The 15,249-nt window shown below is 50.0% G+C and overlaps 1 protein-coding gene across 2 annotated transcripts in view; it reads left to right on the top strand.

The window, feature by feature from the left end:
• Positions 1–15,249, top strand: part of PREX1 (phosphatidylinositol-3,4,5-trisphosphate dependent Rac exchange factor 1) — a 204,167-nt gene that overhangs the window by 66,076 nt on the left and 122,842 nt on the right. For both annotated transcript variants that reach the window (XM_031004787.3, XM_055373172.2), the window contains exon 2: positions 14,741–14,812. In XM_031004787.3, coding sequence (XP_030860647.2) covers positions 14,741–14,812 — 72 coding nt within the window. The remainder of the gene's footprint in view (positions 1–14,740; positions 14,813–15,249) is intronic.

Raw genomic sequence — 15,249 nt, 5'->3', positions numbered from 1 at the left:
ATGACCGAACCAGGATTTGAACCCAAAATACTTGGCTCTGTCTAGAGGCCATTTTCTTAGCTTTGCTATAATGCAATGGTTCTTAACCAAGGATGATTTTGCCTCCAGGGGACATGGGCAATATCTGGAGACATTTTTGATTGTCACAACTGAGGAGAGGAGGGTTGTTATTTGTATCTAGAGGGTAGAAGGCAGGGAAGCTGCTGAATGTCTTATAATACTCAGGACATCCCTCACAGCAAAGAACTATCCACTGAACTGTCAAGGTACCAAGGTTGAGAATCTCTGCTAGAATCCCACTCTGATGAGCCCATTTTTCAGGAAAAAAATCAACAACTGAGGAGCCCAAAGGAGTAGGGAGAAGCTGGGTTGTGAATGGGAAGGATTTTAGACCATTTCTGACAACAGTGAAGGGAGATAAATTCTGAACGGCTTGGAGAAGACTTAGCAGGAAAAAGATCTGCATTCCATTAGTGATGTCTGCCCTGGGTGAGGGTAAAGGCGAAGTAGCAGGTTCGGGTTTGCCTTGCCTGTGTCTAGGACAGAAGTCTCACACTCAGGTGTTCACAGGGCGCAGCAGCGGGTTGGGTGGTGGGAAATTGAGGAGCACTTGTCCTGGGTGAAGGTGATGGCTATCACTCTGCTCTACAGCACCTGCAGCCTTGTGGGCATTTGAGACCCATGTGTCAGTTTTTTCAAAAGAAGCTGGGAATTTGGATTTTGATGGGAAATCTGATATTCAAACTTAGGCCCAAGTTTCTCAAACCCCACTGCAGGCCAAAGGAATGATGCCTCTGAGTTACCAGTTTGAGACCCATAAGGTAGCCCCATCATGTAGAGGAGGCTCTGCATAAATATCTGTTGAAGGAAGGATGGGTTGTTGGTGAACTCAGGAAAGATTGTAGGCCAGGCCCCAGCCCCTTGATGGGGTCTGCGTGAAGAAAAGCATTGGGTTCCTCTCAGTGTCCCCCACCGCCTTCCCCCACTGTTGCATCAGACCTCTTCGTGACAGGTTGTTGCAACTTGTTTTTTGCATCAACTTCCTCTCCCAATGTGGTGGGGAATGGGGCGGGGTGGGGTGAGAACTGGGCACCTTTTACCAGGGCCTAGAATCTGGGTGGGGGTGGGAGTAGTCTACTCTAGATGATTGATTGACTAATTAATTAAACACATCCTTTTCGAGGGTCTGCTGTGTGCTGGGTCCAATCCTAGGCTCTGGGACACCACAGTGACCTAGACAGACAAACATCCTTACCTTCCTGGAGGTGAGACTCAAGTGGGCTAGATGGATAATAGACTGATAATAAACACACATAATGTCCATGGTGACAGGTGCTGTGAGGAAAACAGAGCAGGGATAGATGTTTTCGATAGGATTGTCCTGGAAAGACTGAATGTGCCTCGGGGCCTTTGCCCCGGCTGTTGACCCTGCCCATGATGCTGTGTCCTCCGATACATGCAATGCTGTTTGCTCCCTGTGTCTGCTCAAATGCCATCTTCTCAGAACGGCTTTCTCTGAACAGCTCCTTGAAATGGCATTCCCACTTTATCCTTCTCTGTTTTCGTACCCTGCTGTAGTTTTCTTTGTAGCAATCATTCCTACCTGCCATTTTATTTTAAAATCAGTGTATAGTCTGTCTCTGCCACTACTTTGTAAAGGTGGGGAGTTAGTCTGATTTGTTCATTCACTGATGTGTCATTGGCTCTTAGCGCAGTGCCTGGCACATAATAGGTGTGCAGTAAGTATTTGCTGACTACACAGGCGAATGTAAGAATGCGTAAGTCCTTCCGTGGCAGGGTCATGGCTTTTATCTGTGTCTCCAGCACCCAGCTCGGTGCCTGGTGCACGGCAGGCCCTGGTTAACACTTGCTGGGATGGTTGGTACTCGGAGAGGACTTGTCCCCCTAGAATATCATCACAAGCAACTTCCTGCCCCCTTTCCTAGTCCAGCCTCCCTCTCCTGGCTCAGCCTCTCTGCCACTTTTTCCAGGAAGTGTTTGCAGTTACGAAGTGTTCACCTGCATCATTTCACTTAAACCTCAACAACTACTCCTCCCTCCTTTTTTGTTTGGTCCAGGAAATTGACTCAGAAGTGTGGTGACTTGCTGAAGTCACGTGGTTGGCAGTCAGCAAGGAGGATGGGGCAGGGCGGAGGGGTGCGCTGGTGGTGATGAGGATGTGGGGGACTCTGCAGTTTATAAAGCCTTCCCCTTCTCATCTCACCTCAGGAGACTCGGAAGCAGGCAGTCTATAATAATAGAGCTATTTGCAGGATGGAAAAAACTAATAAAAATAAGTAAAAATAGTGTGGGATAAATGTGAGTGTGCTTGGTGCATGTAGAAGCCCTACAGATGTGGTTGATCCAAATCCAGGTTTCCTTAGGAAGCACAGTGGGTTCTGTATACCTGCACCAGGGCTTGGACTCCCTGCAGACACTCTAGAAACTCAAGATGGGGAGATCATAATAGCCAATGCTTTTTTTTTTTGGAGGCAGGGTCTTGCTTTGTCGTCCAGGCTGAAGTGCAGTGGTGCGATCTTGGCTCACTGCAACCTCCGCCTCCTAGGCTGAAGTGATGCTCTCACCTCAGCCTCTCGAGTAGCTGGGACTACATTTGTGTGCCACCACACCTGGCTATTTTGTTTGTTTGTTTGTTTGTTTGTATTTTTGGTAGAGACGAGGTTTTGCCATATTGATTGATTGCTTGAACTCCTGGGTTCAAGCAGTCAGCCTGCCTCGGCCTCCCACAGTGTTAGGATTACAGGTGTGAGCTCACATGAGCCTGGCCAATAATAGCTAATGTTTTTTGAGCACCTGCTATGCACCAGGGACCATTCAAGTGCTTGTTATGTGTGTTAGCTTCTGTAATTCCCACTGTAATCCTGTGTACTCATTTTATCCCCCTGTTATAGAGGAGGAAATGGAGGCAGAGAGAATAAATAATTTACTTCAGGTCTTACAGCTTGTAAGCAGCAGAGCTGGGATTTGAGCCCATTTAAATGCTTTGCCTGTAGTATTTCTTTTTTTCTTTCTTTCTTTTCTTTTCTTTTTTTTTTTTTTGAGATGGAGTCTTGCTCTGTCACCCAGGCTGGAGTGCAGTGGTGCGATTTCAGTTCATTGTAACCTCTGCTTCCCAGGTTCAAATGATTCTCCTGTCTTAGCCTCGCGAGTAGCTGGGATTACAGATGTGAGCCACCATGGCTGGCTAATTTTTGTATTTTTTGTAGAGACAGGGTTTCACTATGTTGGTCAGGCTGGTTGCGAACTCCTGACCTCAGGTGATCCACCCATCTCAGCCTCCCAAAGTGCTGGGATTATAGGCGTGAGCTACCACACCTGGCCTGCCTGCAGTATTTCATATCAGCCTCACAATAGCCCGTGAAGTCAGTAGTTTTATGGTCCCCATCCATGTTATAGATGAGGCCCAGAGAGATGGAGTCAGTTGTCTAGGTCACAGAGCAGTAGGTGGCAGGGGCAGGATTTGAACCAGGTGGCTAATTCTAGCCTTTGAGCCTCATCCACTCTTACACACTGCTTGCTTAGGAGATACAGTGCCCTTCTAGCAAGGAGTAGGGAGAGTTTCTAAGGGTAGGGAGGGCTTCTGAGAGTTGGGGCATGGGAGGAGGAGGTGGAACGCTGGCCATATCTTTGGCCTCCGCAGGGGAACGTGTATGGGTTCCCCGCAGATGCAGCCTGGATTCAGGTGGGCTAGATGGATAATAGACTGATAATGAACACACATAATGTCCATGGTGACAGGTGCTGTGAGGAAAACAGAGCAGGGATAGGCGTTTTCGATAGGATTGTCTTGGAAAGACTGAATGTGCCTTGGGGCCTTTGCCCCAGCTGTTGACCCTGCCCGTGATGCCGTATCCTCAGATACACGCAATGCTGTTTGCTCCCTGTGTCTGCTCCACGTGAAACCTGCCTGCACGTCTGACCGGGGACTGCCTGTGGTTCCGCAGCCACCTCCTCTGACCTTCAGCCCTGCACATGTAGAGATTTTCCCCATCAGCTCAGAAGTATTTTGGTGTTTTAACAGGCAGCGAGGCCGTCCTGGTGTGTATTAGGAGAACATTTGCTGAAGTGCCTGGCCTGTGTGGCTGCGGTGCTGCAAAGCCCTGCCTTTCACCCCCCCATGCTCGGGGGGCCCTACACCCTGTTTCTTTTTGAGGCTGCATTGTGACACCTCAGCCACTCCAGGGCACACCAGATGGACGCTCCACTGCCAGCACCTGCGCTCCTCTGCCTGATGGCTTTGTCTGCTCTGAGCTGCTCTGTCACTTTCAGGGAAGATGGGGAGTGCCAGGATCACCACCGCTGCCCTTAAACTAGTGACAGACAGGGCTGGTGTACAGACTGCCTGGCCTCCTCACTCCCTGAGGGTGGCTGTGAGGTGTGCGTTCGATACGGTCTGTCTGGGGCCTCATGGTGGTAACTTTCTTGGTCTCATACCCTTCGTGGGCTGCCTTCCCTTCTTGGTTCCACCTCCCCGTTGGTGTTTCCAGGGACCACCTCCCACCTCCCACCTCCCAAAGAAACTACTTGTACTCCACTTCTTGCCTCAGGGTCTGCTGCATCTGGGGAACCACCCCAAGGCTCCTGTCATGGTACACCCGCTAAGATGCACCCACAGCACACACTCCCTGCATTCTCTGTGCACATAGCCACAGGCAGAGTTGATTGGTAATTTTGTAGACATTTAAATCAAGATTTATTCTTTTTGACAATGCAGTTTTCCTTTTGTATTTGGAGCCAATGCACGTATTTTTAAAGGCCTCCAACATTTCTATAGGTCCAAGGAATGGTGCCAAGGAAATGTGCCCAGGGAAGGGGCCTGGTCTGAGCTGGTCTAGGGGCTACATGGAATTAAAAGTGCCCACCCCTTCACTGGAAATTTACTGAGGACTTATTGGGCATCTCCTGTGATCCTGGCTGGATCCTGGGGGCCGGGGGCTCCTACCGTGGGCAGAGGCAACAAGTTATTTACAAGCAGTGTCAGATTTAATCCTCATGTCAGCGACTTGCAAGGTGAGGCTCCATTACACAGATTTTATAGATGAGGCAACTGAGGTGCGAGGCTTGGCTGACTCCAGAGCCTAATGTGTGATTCATGCCCTGTTTTCCTCTTTCCTAAAAAGGGGATGCAGTAGCCCACCTCGTGGGATTGTTATGCAGGACGAACATGCTGACCATCAGTCACCTGCTGAACCCCTTGTTACTGAGCATCTGCTCTGTGTCCAGTCCAGCACGGTTCTAGGTCCAGTGGGTGGACACTGCCCAAACAAGCCGCCACCCTCCTGGGACTGACTTTGTAGGGGACACAGGAACTGTAAGTGAAGAAACAGCTCAGTGCAGGTGGAGGGCAGTGCTGTAGGGGAGGATGGAGGAGGATGAAATACAGTGTGCAGGGGAATGGGTGTCTGTTTCAAATGGAGCAGTGGGGGAAGGCCTCAGAAGAACTGGCATTTGATTCTAGAGGGGAATTGATATGGTTTGGCTGTGTCCCCACCCAAATCTCATGTTGAATTGTAGCTCCCATAATTCCCATGTGTCATGGGAGGGACCTGGTGGGAGGTAATTGAATCATGGGGGCGGGTCTTTCCCATGCCGTTCTCGTGATAGTGAGTAAGTCTCACAAGATCTGATGGTTTTATAAAGGGGAGTTCCCCTACACAAGCTCTCTTGCCTGCTGCCATGTAAGACATAACTTTACTTCTCATTTGCCTTCTGCCTTGATTGTGAGGCCTCCTCAGCCATGTGGAACTGTGAGTCAATTAAACCTCTTTATAAATTACCCAGTCTCTGGTATATCTTTATTAGCAGTGTGAGAACAGACTACTAATACAGGAATGAATTGAGGGTGGGGCCCTGCAGATATCTGGAGAAAGAGTCTTCCAGGCAAAGGGAACAGCAAGTGCAAAGGCCCTGGGGTGGATGGTGCCTTGGTATATTCCCAGGAGGTCTCAGTTGTAGGTTCTTTGTATGCTTTCAGGAAGAAATTAGCCTGTTAAAGATACAATTCAAAGCAGTAGGTTTGTGCTGTGGACTATATAATGAAATGAGTTATAGATACATATATGGACTTTGTAAATGTGCCATGGGAGTAAAGGAGTAGTAAGTCTGACTTTGTAAAAAAAAAAAAAAGCTATCTCTTCCCAGTCCTCTCAGAGTATGTCTGTGACTGAATGAGTCAGCGGTGGAATCCTTGGAGAGGATGTTTCAAATCCAAAATTTGGGCCTTTTGGGAAAGTCTCCGTTGGTTCTGAGCCAATGGCTGTCTGCTTCTGGCCCCTGGCACAGACGTGATGAAGGAATGCTAGGTGGGAACAGAGTGGAGAGGGTTTTAATCAGCCTGGGCAGTGGTGTGGGCTCTGGGTGGTGGACATTCTTGTGTTCTGGCCCAGGCTGTGGAAGCTCCAGGCCAGCTTGTGGGGGTCCCCAGGTTTCCAGAGTTGACTCAGAGAAGGAGGGCTGGTTGGCAGTTCAGAGGCTCTTCTGCAGAAGGTAAACCTTTCCATCTCATATTTGCCTTGCCGCTGCTCTGTTCCCCACTGGCGGGCACTGCCTTCCCTGCACAGGGATACACATGTCCAAGGAGGAGAAGACAGAAGCCAGGGGTCCTGATGATTGGGGCAGGTGATGGGGTGGGCGAGAGAGAGCCTGTGTGTTTAGTACCCCTCCCATCCAGAAAAATAAAAACATGCATTTATGTTAAAAATGAGTTTTGCTTAAAAAGTAGCATGTTCATTGTAGAAATCTGGAAAGGGAAATAAATAAGAAAGAAGAAAATGGAAATTCTTTAGAATTCCCCTCTGTCAGTTAGGATTAGGTTCAGTGGCTTGTGATAAAACCCAAATAACAGTGTCTTAAATGTGATGAAAGTTTATTTCCTTATTCTGTAATTATAGGTGACCCAGGGCGGATATGTTGGCTGTACCATCACTAGGAACATAAGTGCCTACTGAATGCTGCTCTGTTTTCCCCAACACGTGGCTTCTACCTCATGGTATAAGATGTCTGCTTCACTTCCAGGCATCGCATTTGCAATCCAATCAGTAGGAAAAGGGAATAGCAGAAGAGAATCCCTACCCATTCCTCCCCCAACCCACAAGGATACTTCCAAGATGTTGTACATAATATGCCATGTATGCTGTACTGGCCTGAACTTAGTTGCATGCCCACACCTAGCTGCAAGGGATGCTGGGAAATACAGTCCTTATTTTTAAATCTGGAGTTCTGTTTCTAAAGGAAAAGGAGAGAATGATATTGGGGGACAGCTAGTAATTTTGGCCACATTCCTACATAGTTTCTTGTAGTATGGGTATTTCCTTCCATACTTCATTTTTCTATGCCTAGGGAGAGATAATTTATTTAACCAACAGTGAGATTATATTTTACGTACTTGTCTGTAACTTGATTTTTTTTCCTAGTTAAGGATACATCAACAGTCCTTTTCCGTGTTATTAAATAGACTTCTGCAAACTGTTTTTAGCATGATCATTCCTTGTTGAGCTGGATGGTAATTTATTTAACTAAACCCCCAGTGATGGAATTATAAATCAGATATTGAAGGTAAAGCTTCATGCCACATATGAGATTTATTTTCCCCTGTAGGATAAATACCCAGAACTTGGATGGATGGAGCATAGGATTTGGACATTTGAAGGGGTCATTGGGCAATTGGGGAGCTCCCCAGACTCTGGGCTATGTGGGGCGGCTTGCAGCAGGCTGTGTAAGCCCCCTTCTGCTATTATAGCGATTTTATTATCATCACTCAGATTCCAAGGCCCTTGCTGTTCCATGACACTGTGCTTCCGACTCCCCACCACCCAGATCATGTTGGGGATAGGGTCCTCAGGGCACCCCCTTTTGTCTTGGCTGTGTTCTGGAGCTCCCCCCACCCACCCCCACTCATCGCTTGCCTTTGCTCCCAGCCCATACCCTGACCCTCTCAAGTTTCACCATATGTCTGGTGAGGTCACCCCAGCCACGGCAGAGGTGTCCTTGGGGGCAGTCGGGCCCCCTCCCCAAGCAGATCAGGTTGCAGGCATCAGTCTCAGGGAGTGACTTCAAGGCCTCTTTCTGTCCTTTTTATCTCCAGGGAGAGATTTATCCTCCCCAGGTGACAGCAGCCATGGGTTCCAGGCAGATGGCAGCTCCCCAGGGGCACCCCTAAGGGCAGCTGCTACCTGTTTTAAAGGCTGATGCGGTTCATTGTCCACAGTCACTCACTGATGACGCGTGATGGAGACTGTCTGGGTTTAAGGCCCAGCTCCTTCACTTACCAGCCCCGTGGCTTTAAATAAGGTCTTTACTGCGCTGGGCCTTAGGCTCTTCTGTAGAATGGACATAGTAATAACAATGCCTGCCTCCTTGAGTTTGAGGATTAAAACACCTAGAGCAGCACCTGCACATAATAAAGCCTAAAGGTGTAGTTAGTGAGTTAAAAAGGTGTTCTTATTCTAGTTGCCTCTCCCAGCTCGGTATCAGCTTACTTTCTGGAGCCTGTTCTCAGTTTCTCCCTGTCTCTCCCATCCTTTCTCCACATACCAGTCTCTCTTGAGCACCTGCTGTGTGCCAGCCTCTGTCCCAGGCGCTGCGTAGACGGCCAAGGAAATTGTCTTCTGCCCTGATGGAGCTGATACTTTAGTGAGGGAGATGATCTGAATGATCAAACCTATCCATACTTAATTGATAAGAGCACAGCCAATAGCGGAGACGTCTGTGAAGGGTAACAGGGTTCAGGTGGCTATGTAGTGGGTGAGATCCTCTCTTACATGGGTCCAGGGGTGGCCTGTGAGAGGAGGGACCTCTCCTGCCAATTGAATGTCTTGGGAAAAGCTCTGTAGGCAAAGAACAGCACGTGCGAAGGCCTGGATGGTGGGGGCCTGGTGTGTTCAAGAAACAAAAAGGAGACCAGTGTACCTGCAGCTGAGCCAGTGGGGTGAGAAGAGCCCGCATTAGACAGTATTTGGGCGGTGGAAGAGGTTGGATTTTTTTCTAGGTTTTAATTAGAGCCTTTTCTAAGGCAAGGATTTCTTGACCTTGTCACTGTTGTTTGCGGTCAGCTGTGTCTTTGTGGGGTTGTCCTGTGCACTGTAGGGTGTTTTGCAGCATCCCTGGCCTCTACACACTAGATGCCAGGAGCACCCCCGTCCTCAGTTGTGACAACCCAAAATGTCTCTAGACATTGGCACATGTCTTCTAGGGGGCAAAATCACCCCCAAGTTGAGAACCACTGGGCTCAGGTTAGGGCGACAGGTGAGACCTGGCCTGGCATCGGGAGACCTGGTTCTAATCTGTGTTTTGTCACCAGTTTGCTGTTTGACCTCAGACCAGTGTCTCATACTTTTGGTATCTCCATTAAGTGGGAGCTTGTTGGAGATGGCAAACTCATCATCCTTCTAACCCTCTCCCTGCCACATCCATGGCAGACATCACTAATCAATTGTGATGTGGCTTCCTGCTCAGTCTAGAGCTCTGGGGACCCTGGAAACACTCAGGCCGGGAGCTGAGTAAACAGCCTCTCTGGTCCTTCTCTTATGCCCCAGAAGACCTGGATATATATTTAGAGGAACTTGAACGCCTGGGCTCGAGGAAACGTGCATCACCTAGAAGAACTTGTATACCCATACCCCAGTTGACGTGAGTATACAGCTGAAAGAACTTACACCTGAGCGCCATTGTTTACAGTAAGGATGTTTGAAACAAGTGTCTGCAGCATGGCAGTGGTTACTTCATCCTGTAATTTTGACTAGTAAGCAATGAAATGAACAACTTGAGGTCTGTCTTATTGTGGATTCCCCAAAGAACATGACCTGAGACTGATTGAAGGGCAAGTAGCATACTTGGGAGGTCACCCCAGAAAGCATCAATAGGAGAGTGGGGGAGTGAGGCAGGGAGGAGAAGGCAGCCAAGAAAGGTGTGTCATCAAGTGGGTTACCATGGGGGCCACCGGAGCTGAATCCATCAAGGCACTCGGGGAGATAGTGTCCATCGAGTGCCTCAGTTTCCTCATCTGTCTTTTCATGCCAGGTCCTGCTGGCCATCACTGAGGGCTGCTCCCAGGCAGTCTTACTTCTTCAGCACCTCTGGCCTGCCCTGCACATGAGAGCGGGGCCTTCAGGCCAAGAGATGCAGGTGCTGGCAGCTCGATGTGGTGTGGGGTAAGGGTGGGGTCTGGATAGCAGATGTTGCCCGGTGTACATATCAACATGGGTAAATGTGGAAGACATGATGTTGAGTGAGAAAATCAAGTTGCTGAAAGCATGCTACTTATAAAAATGTTGTGAACATGCAAAACAATATTCTCTCTTGCTTATAGATGCACACAGCTTGGTAAGTGGGCAGAGGCATGCGTGGGAATGAGGAGCACCAGCTCCAAGTACCTTGCAGGGAGAGAAGGTGCCCAGTGGCTCACCTCTCTCTGTAATGATTCCTTTCTGCCTTTTCTATTTAATACATGGAGGTTTGATATTTGCATGGTACTGTGGGTAAACTGAACTAATCTCGAGTGCATACTGCTGGGGCTTTGCATATGCAGCGACCTGTGTCTCCGCTGCTCAGATCAAGATATAGAACACTTCCAGCACCCCCGAGAGCCTCCTCATCCCGTTTCCAGTCTGTGCCTTGCCCAGACTTGTTGAATTTCTTTTTGCAAATGGTTTCAAGCAAATTTGGTGTAGTGTTAAGATTTGCCAAAGCTGGGTAGTGATGAGTTTGTGGGTGTTTGTTGTTTCTCTCTATTCTTTTCTGTATCCCTGACGTATTTCATCATCATATTCATAAAATGAAGAGGAGGACTTGGGCAGATGTGAAGACAAGTGGTCCAGGCATGGGCAAAGCTTCCGAGGCTGGAGGAGTTTCTCAGGCAGCCCTGGAAATCCTGAGAACAGTATTGTGTCTAAGGGAGGCTTCGGAGATGAGAGCTGCTTTTGACCTGAGCGTTTCAAAGCTGTCAAGCCTTGGACAAAGGAAGAGTCGCCCTGGAGGGTCCCTTTCACCATCCCTGCCAGTGCAGGGGACGCCGTGCTGCCTGGAAAAGCCAGTCGTGCCTTGGGCAGCAGGAGGGCTGGGCCCAGAGCCTCTGCTGCCCATTCTTTCCGGGTCACGAGCTGCCCATTGTGGCCTTCACACCGGCTTGTTTGCAGTTCCTCAGTGGGTGGCCCGAGCCTCCCATTGTTGCAGCACAATAGCGGTGGCAGAGCTTGTGTGAAGAAACCGGGACAGGAAGCCCCAATCTAGGCCAGCGGAGTGCGGCACTCCCAGCTTCCTGCCCTCCCTGGCTGTGCTGGGTGAGGCTGCCTTTGTCTCCCTCTAGTCTGGGGAGGCTGGAGCTTGACTTCCTGTCAGTATCCCAGGCCCTGTTAAAACATCCTCTAGGAACCCCAGTCTCTGTCCCCTCCGCTCATTGTCGTTTCAAAAACAGGATCCACAGACTTCCAAGGAGCCTGAGTCGAGGTCTCCGGCATGGGTCAGGCACTGTGCCAGGCACATTCCAAACCTTCCTTTGATTTTCAAGCACCTGATATTTGCTGAGCACTAACTACATTTGGCCCTGAAGACGTAGCTGTGAACAAGACAGGCAGGGTCCCTGCCTTCAGGGAGCTTCCATTCACTTTATCCCATGACATTCTAAAAGGTGCTGTATTCCTATGATTCCACTGGGATGAGTAAATGAAGACTCAGAGAGGCTAGTGCACTTTCCTGAGGTCACACAGCAGGAAGGACCCATGGTTGAAACTCAAACTCACCAGTTTCCAAACCTGGCCTCTGTTTTTGGATTGGGGGTTATGGTTTCATCCCAGCCATGATCCCTGCTTATCCTGGCCTTTCCCTTAGGAGCTTGTATAGATTGCTTAACCTCAGTTTCCTCATCTGTCAAATGAGCTCTTAACGCAAGATGGGAAGATAGGGGTTTGCATTAAGAAGAGGAGGGCCTCTTGGCAGAGGTGACATTTGAACTAAGGCCGGATGGATGAGGAGGCTGCTCAGGGAAGAATGGGGGAGAACATCTTGCAAGCAGGAACAGCATGTGCAAAGGTCCTGAGGCAGGAGTGTATTTGGCAGGTGGATAGAATCTAGAATGAGAGTATGGCTGAAGATTATTTATATTGAGGTGTGTGGGAGGATGAAGTACTGGAAGATGAGATCAAAGAGGTTAACAAGGACAAGATCATGGGGACCGTGGAAGGATTTGGATTTTAAGTGCAGTGGGAAGCCATGGAGATTTTAAAGGCATGGATTGACTGATCTCCTGTACATATTTAAAGGGATCTCCCTGGCTGTGTGTGTGGAGAACAGACTTTTGGGAGGATGAAGGGGACCAGGAGGGAAACGGCTGTGTTAGTCCAGGCAGGACATGATGATGGCTTGGACTGGGGGGGTGGTGGCTGTGGAGATGGGGACCAGTGGTTGTAGTATTCAGGTAGAGCTGGTAACATTTGCTGATATATTGGAAATGGAGTGTCAGAGGAGAGGGGCTGAGGACGGCTAGTGGGTTTTGGCTAGAGCCCTTGAAAGGCAGAGGTGCCATTAATTAAGTGGGGAAGAGCTCGGTGTGAGTTTGGGAAAGGTCATTAATTAAGTGTTGGACAGGCTGAGTTTGGACATCCAGGTGGAGACACTGAATCTGCAGCTGGAGATAAGAGTCTGGGGGTTTCAGGGGAGAAGTCCAGGTTGGGGATATAAACATGGGAATCATAAAAAAGGGGATTTAACCCATTTATGCTGGAGGTTGCAATTTTATTTTTTAATAAAAAATCAGACCTTGGCAATGACCTTGAAGAGTAGGACATAAGTAACTCCCACAAGCTTAGCGTTCCAGTAATGGAACACTAGGCATAAATGGGTTAAAGCCCCAAGACTGGCTGAGATGGCTCTGCACTCTGTGTGGACAGAGACGAAGCTGCTTCCTGTGTCTTGCCTTCCTCTGTGACTCGCCATGTGGACTGTCATTGCGCCCCCTCCCAAGAGGCTTGAGTCTGGGCAGGTGGCCGGGCTCCCGGGGGCAGGCATGGATGTGTCGTGTCTCTGGGTGATGGAAAGGATCTGACAGCCATGCGCAGAGGGCTAGCCTCCTCTCGGCTTACCTGCTCCGCTTCCCCTGACCCCAGCACTATCTTGGGCTGTCCCCACCATCTCTTTTGCACTCAGAGATCTCCCTAGACAAGCGTGGTGGGATGAGACAGGCTCCTGCAGCCCCTGTCTTAATCAGCCTGCACCTGGGCTCTGTGACAGGGAGACCATGTGCTCACCTGGAGCAGCCCCTGTGTGGACCCCCAATCTGTCATCCGTCTTGGCAGGGCAGGTGACTGAAAGGCCCCACAGCTCCCCGTGGCCCTGTGGCTATGACAGCACCATGAATTCCTTTTCCCAGGGGTCTCCATGTGGCTGCTTCCAGGTTAGCCTACAGCCAGGTCCCACATCCTGGAGTTCGGGCAAACCAGGCAGAGGTGGCTGTGGGTGCTGGGCCTCGGTCTCCCTTAGGTGCTGACTCTGCTGTCTCTCCTTTCCCCAACATTTATCCCTGTGACTCTCTCAGCCCATCCGTGTGACCCCTCGGCATCTCTTCTTCCTGCCACTTTTCTACCCACACCACCTGGTGCCAGGCCACCGTCATCTCTTGTTGGCACCATTGCACCCTACTGCCCTGGTCTCCCCACTTTTACGCACAACCCCTAAAATCCAGTTCCTTGCAATAACAGAGGGCTTTTTCACCAGCACTTCAAAACTGGGAGACTTTTCTTTTGAAAAAAATTCTAATTTCTGGCTTCATTAAAAACAACAACACCACCCAAATCCGAACCTCTGGTGGTCCTGGGCCTGCGGCCTCCCCACGTGACCCCACATGAATGGCACACCCTTGGCTCCCGCAGCCCCTGTCACTCCTGCCCTGGTATCGTCACACTCATCTGCTGTGTCTCACAGAGGAGAGATGTGATTTGTCTGTTCCAAGCCCCTGAAAGGGTGGTAGAAGGACCATGGTCCATTCAAACAGTACATTCCTGGCATCTGCAAGGAAGCTTCTTGTGAGATGATCTGGAAGGATCTCTGAGCTATATTAAGTAGAAAATCCAGGTGCGGGTCATCCAGTATACGTCGCTATTTTTTGGTGTGTAAAGAGGTTAAAAAAAAAAAGGAATAGATGTGTATGTGTGTGTGTTTGTTTTCGCATAGATTTTTTGGAAGAATACCCAAGAAACTAGTAGCTGGGGTTCCTGTAGGGGTTGGGGAGGGACTGGATGGTTTGGGGCTGGGGTAAGGAGAGAGACTTTCTGTGTTTTTGCCATTTTATATTTTTGACTTTTGAGCCATGTGACTGTGTTATTACTCAGAGGTTAAATTGTAAAGCAAAGTAAAAAAAAAATTGAAAGGGGAAATGAATTAGAGTCTGAGAGGCGCCCCTGGGTGAGGAAGCAGGTGTGTATCTTTTTGGGCCAAAGGTTCCTCGAGGGCAGGGGCTTTGAGATTTTCTCTGCTGTATCTTCAGGGCCCAGTGCAGGGCCTGGCGTCATAGGTGCACAGTACACCCCTGGTGACCGCGTGGGAGTGAGGGCTGCTCCAGTGTGTTTAAGGTGTAAGCAGAGCACGTTTTTCCTCGTCCCCTGCCTGTGTCCCTGGACTTGTGGTACCTCCCAGATCCTAGTTGGCATTTGAACTCGAGAGCCTTCTGTAGGGCCGTCCATGGGAGAGCTGGAGACGCGGACACTCACCTCTCTCTGCTTCTCTCCTCCAGGCATTCCTGCATCGCATCCGGCAGAACGTGGCCGACTCGGTGGAGAAGGGCCTCACGGAGGAGAATGTCAAGGTGTGGACACTCAGGCTGGCCCCTGTTCTAGAGCATCTGTGTTGCTTTGTGCCTTGCTCTTCCCGGGCGATGCTCAGAGGGTGTGCATGCAGGGGGAGGCGCATCACCCGCTGGCTGCTGGCCACCAGCTTTGCCCTGCCCCAGCTTGCTCCCTTCAGCCCCTGGAGGCCTCTTGTCCTGTGAGCAAGCTGTGCTTGGTGGATGTCAGCAGGAATTTTTAGCCCCGGGCCCCACTTTCCAACCCAAGACTTTCCCTCTGTGCTCAGTGTGACCCCCCCGCCCCCCCGTCTTCCGGGCTCCTCGTGTCAGGCCCTCTGGCTTGGAGCCAGTGGAAAATCCTCTCCCAAGTGCCCCCGGGAGCCTGGCACCTCCAGTCCCTCTCCTGGCAGCCCTGGCCCCCGCTCCCGCCCTGGGCATCCAGTGTCCAGGCAGGGCTG

The sequence above is a fragment of the Gorilla gorilla genome, chromosome 21 (assembly GCF_029281585.2).
Source record: "Gorilla gorilla gorilla isolate KB3781 chromosome 21, NHGRI_mGorGor1-v2.1_pri, whole genome shotgun sequence".
NCBI classification, from domain to species: Eukaryota; Metazoa; Chordata; class Mammalia; order Primates; family Hominidae; genus Gorilla; species Gorilla gorilla.
This window is presented reverse-complemented; position numbering and strand designations above follow the sequence as displayed.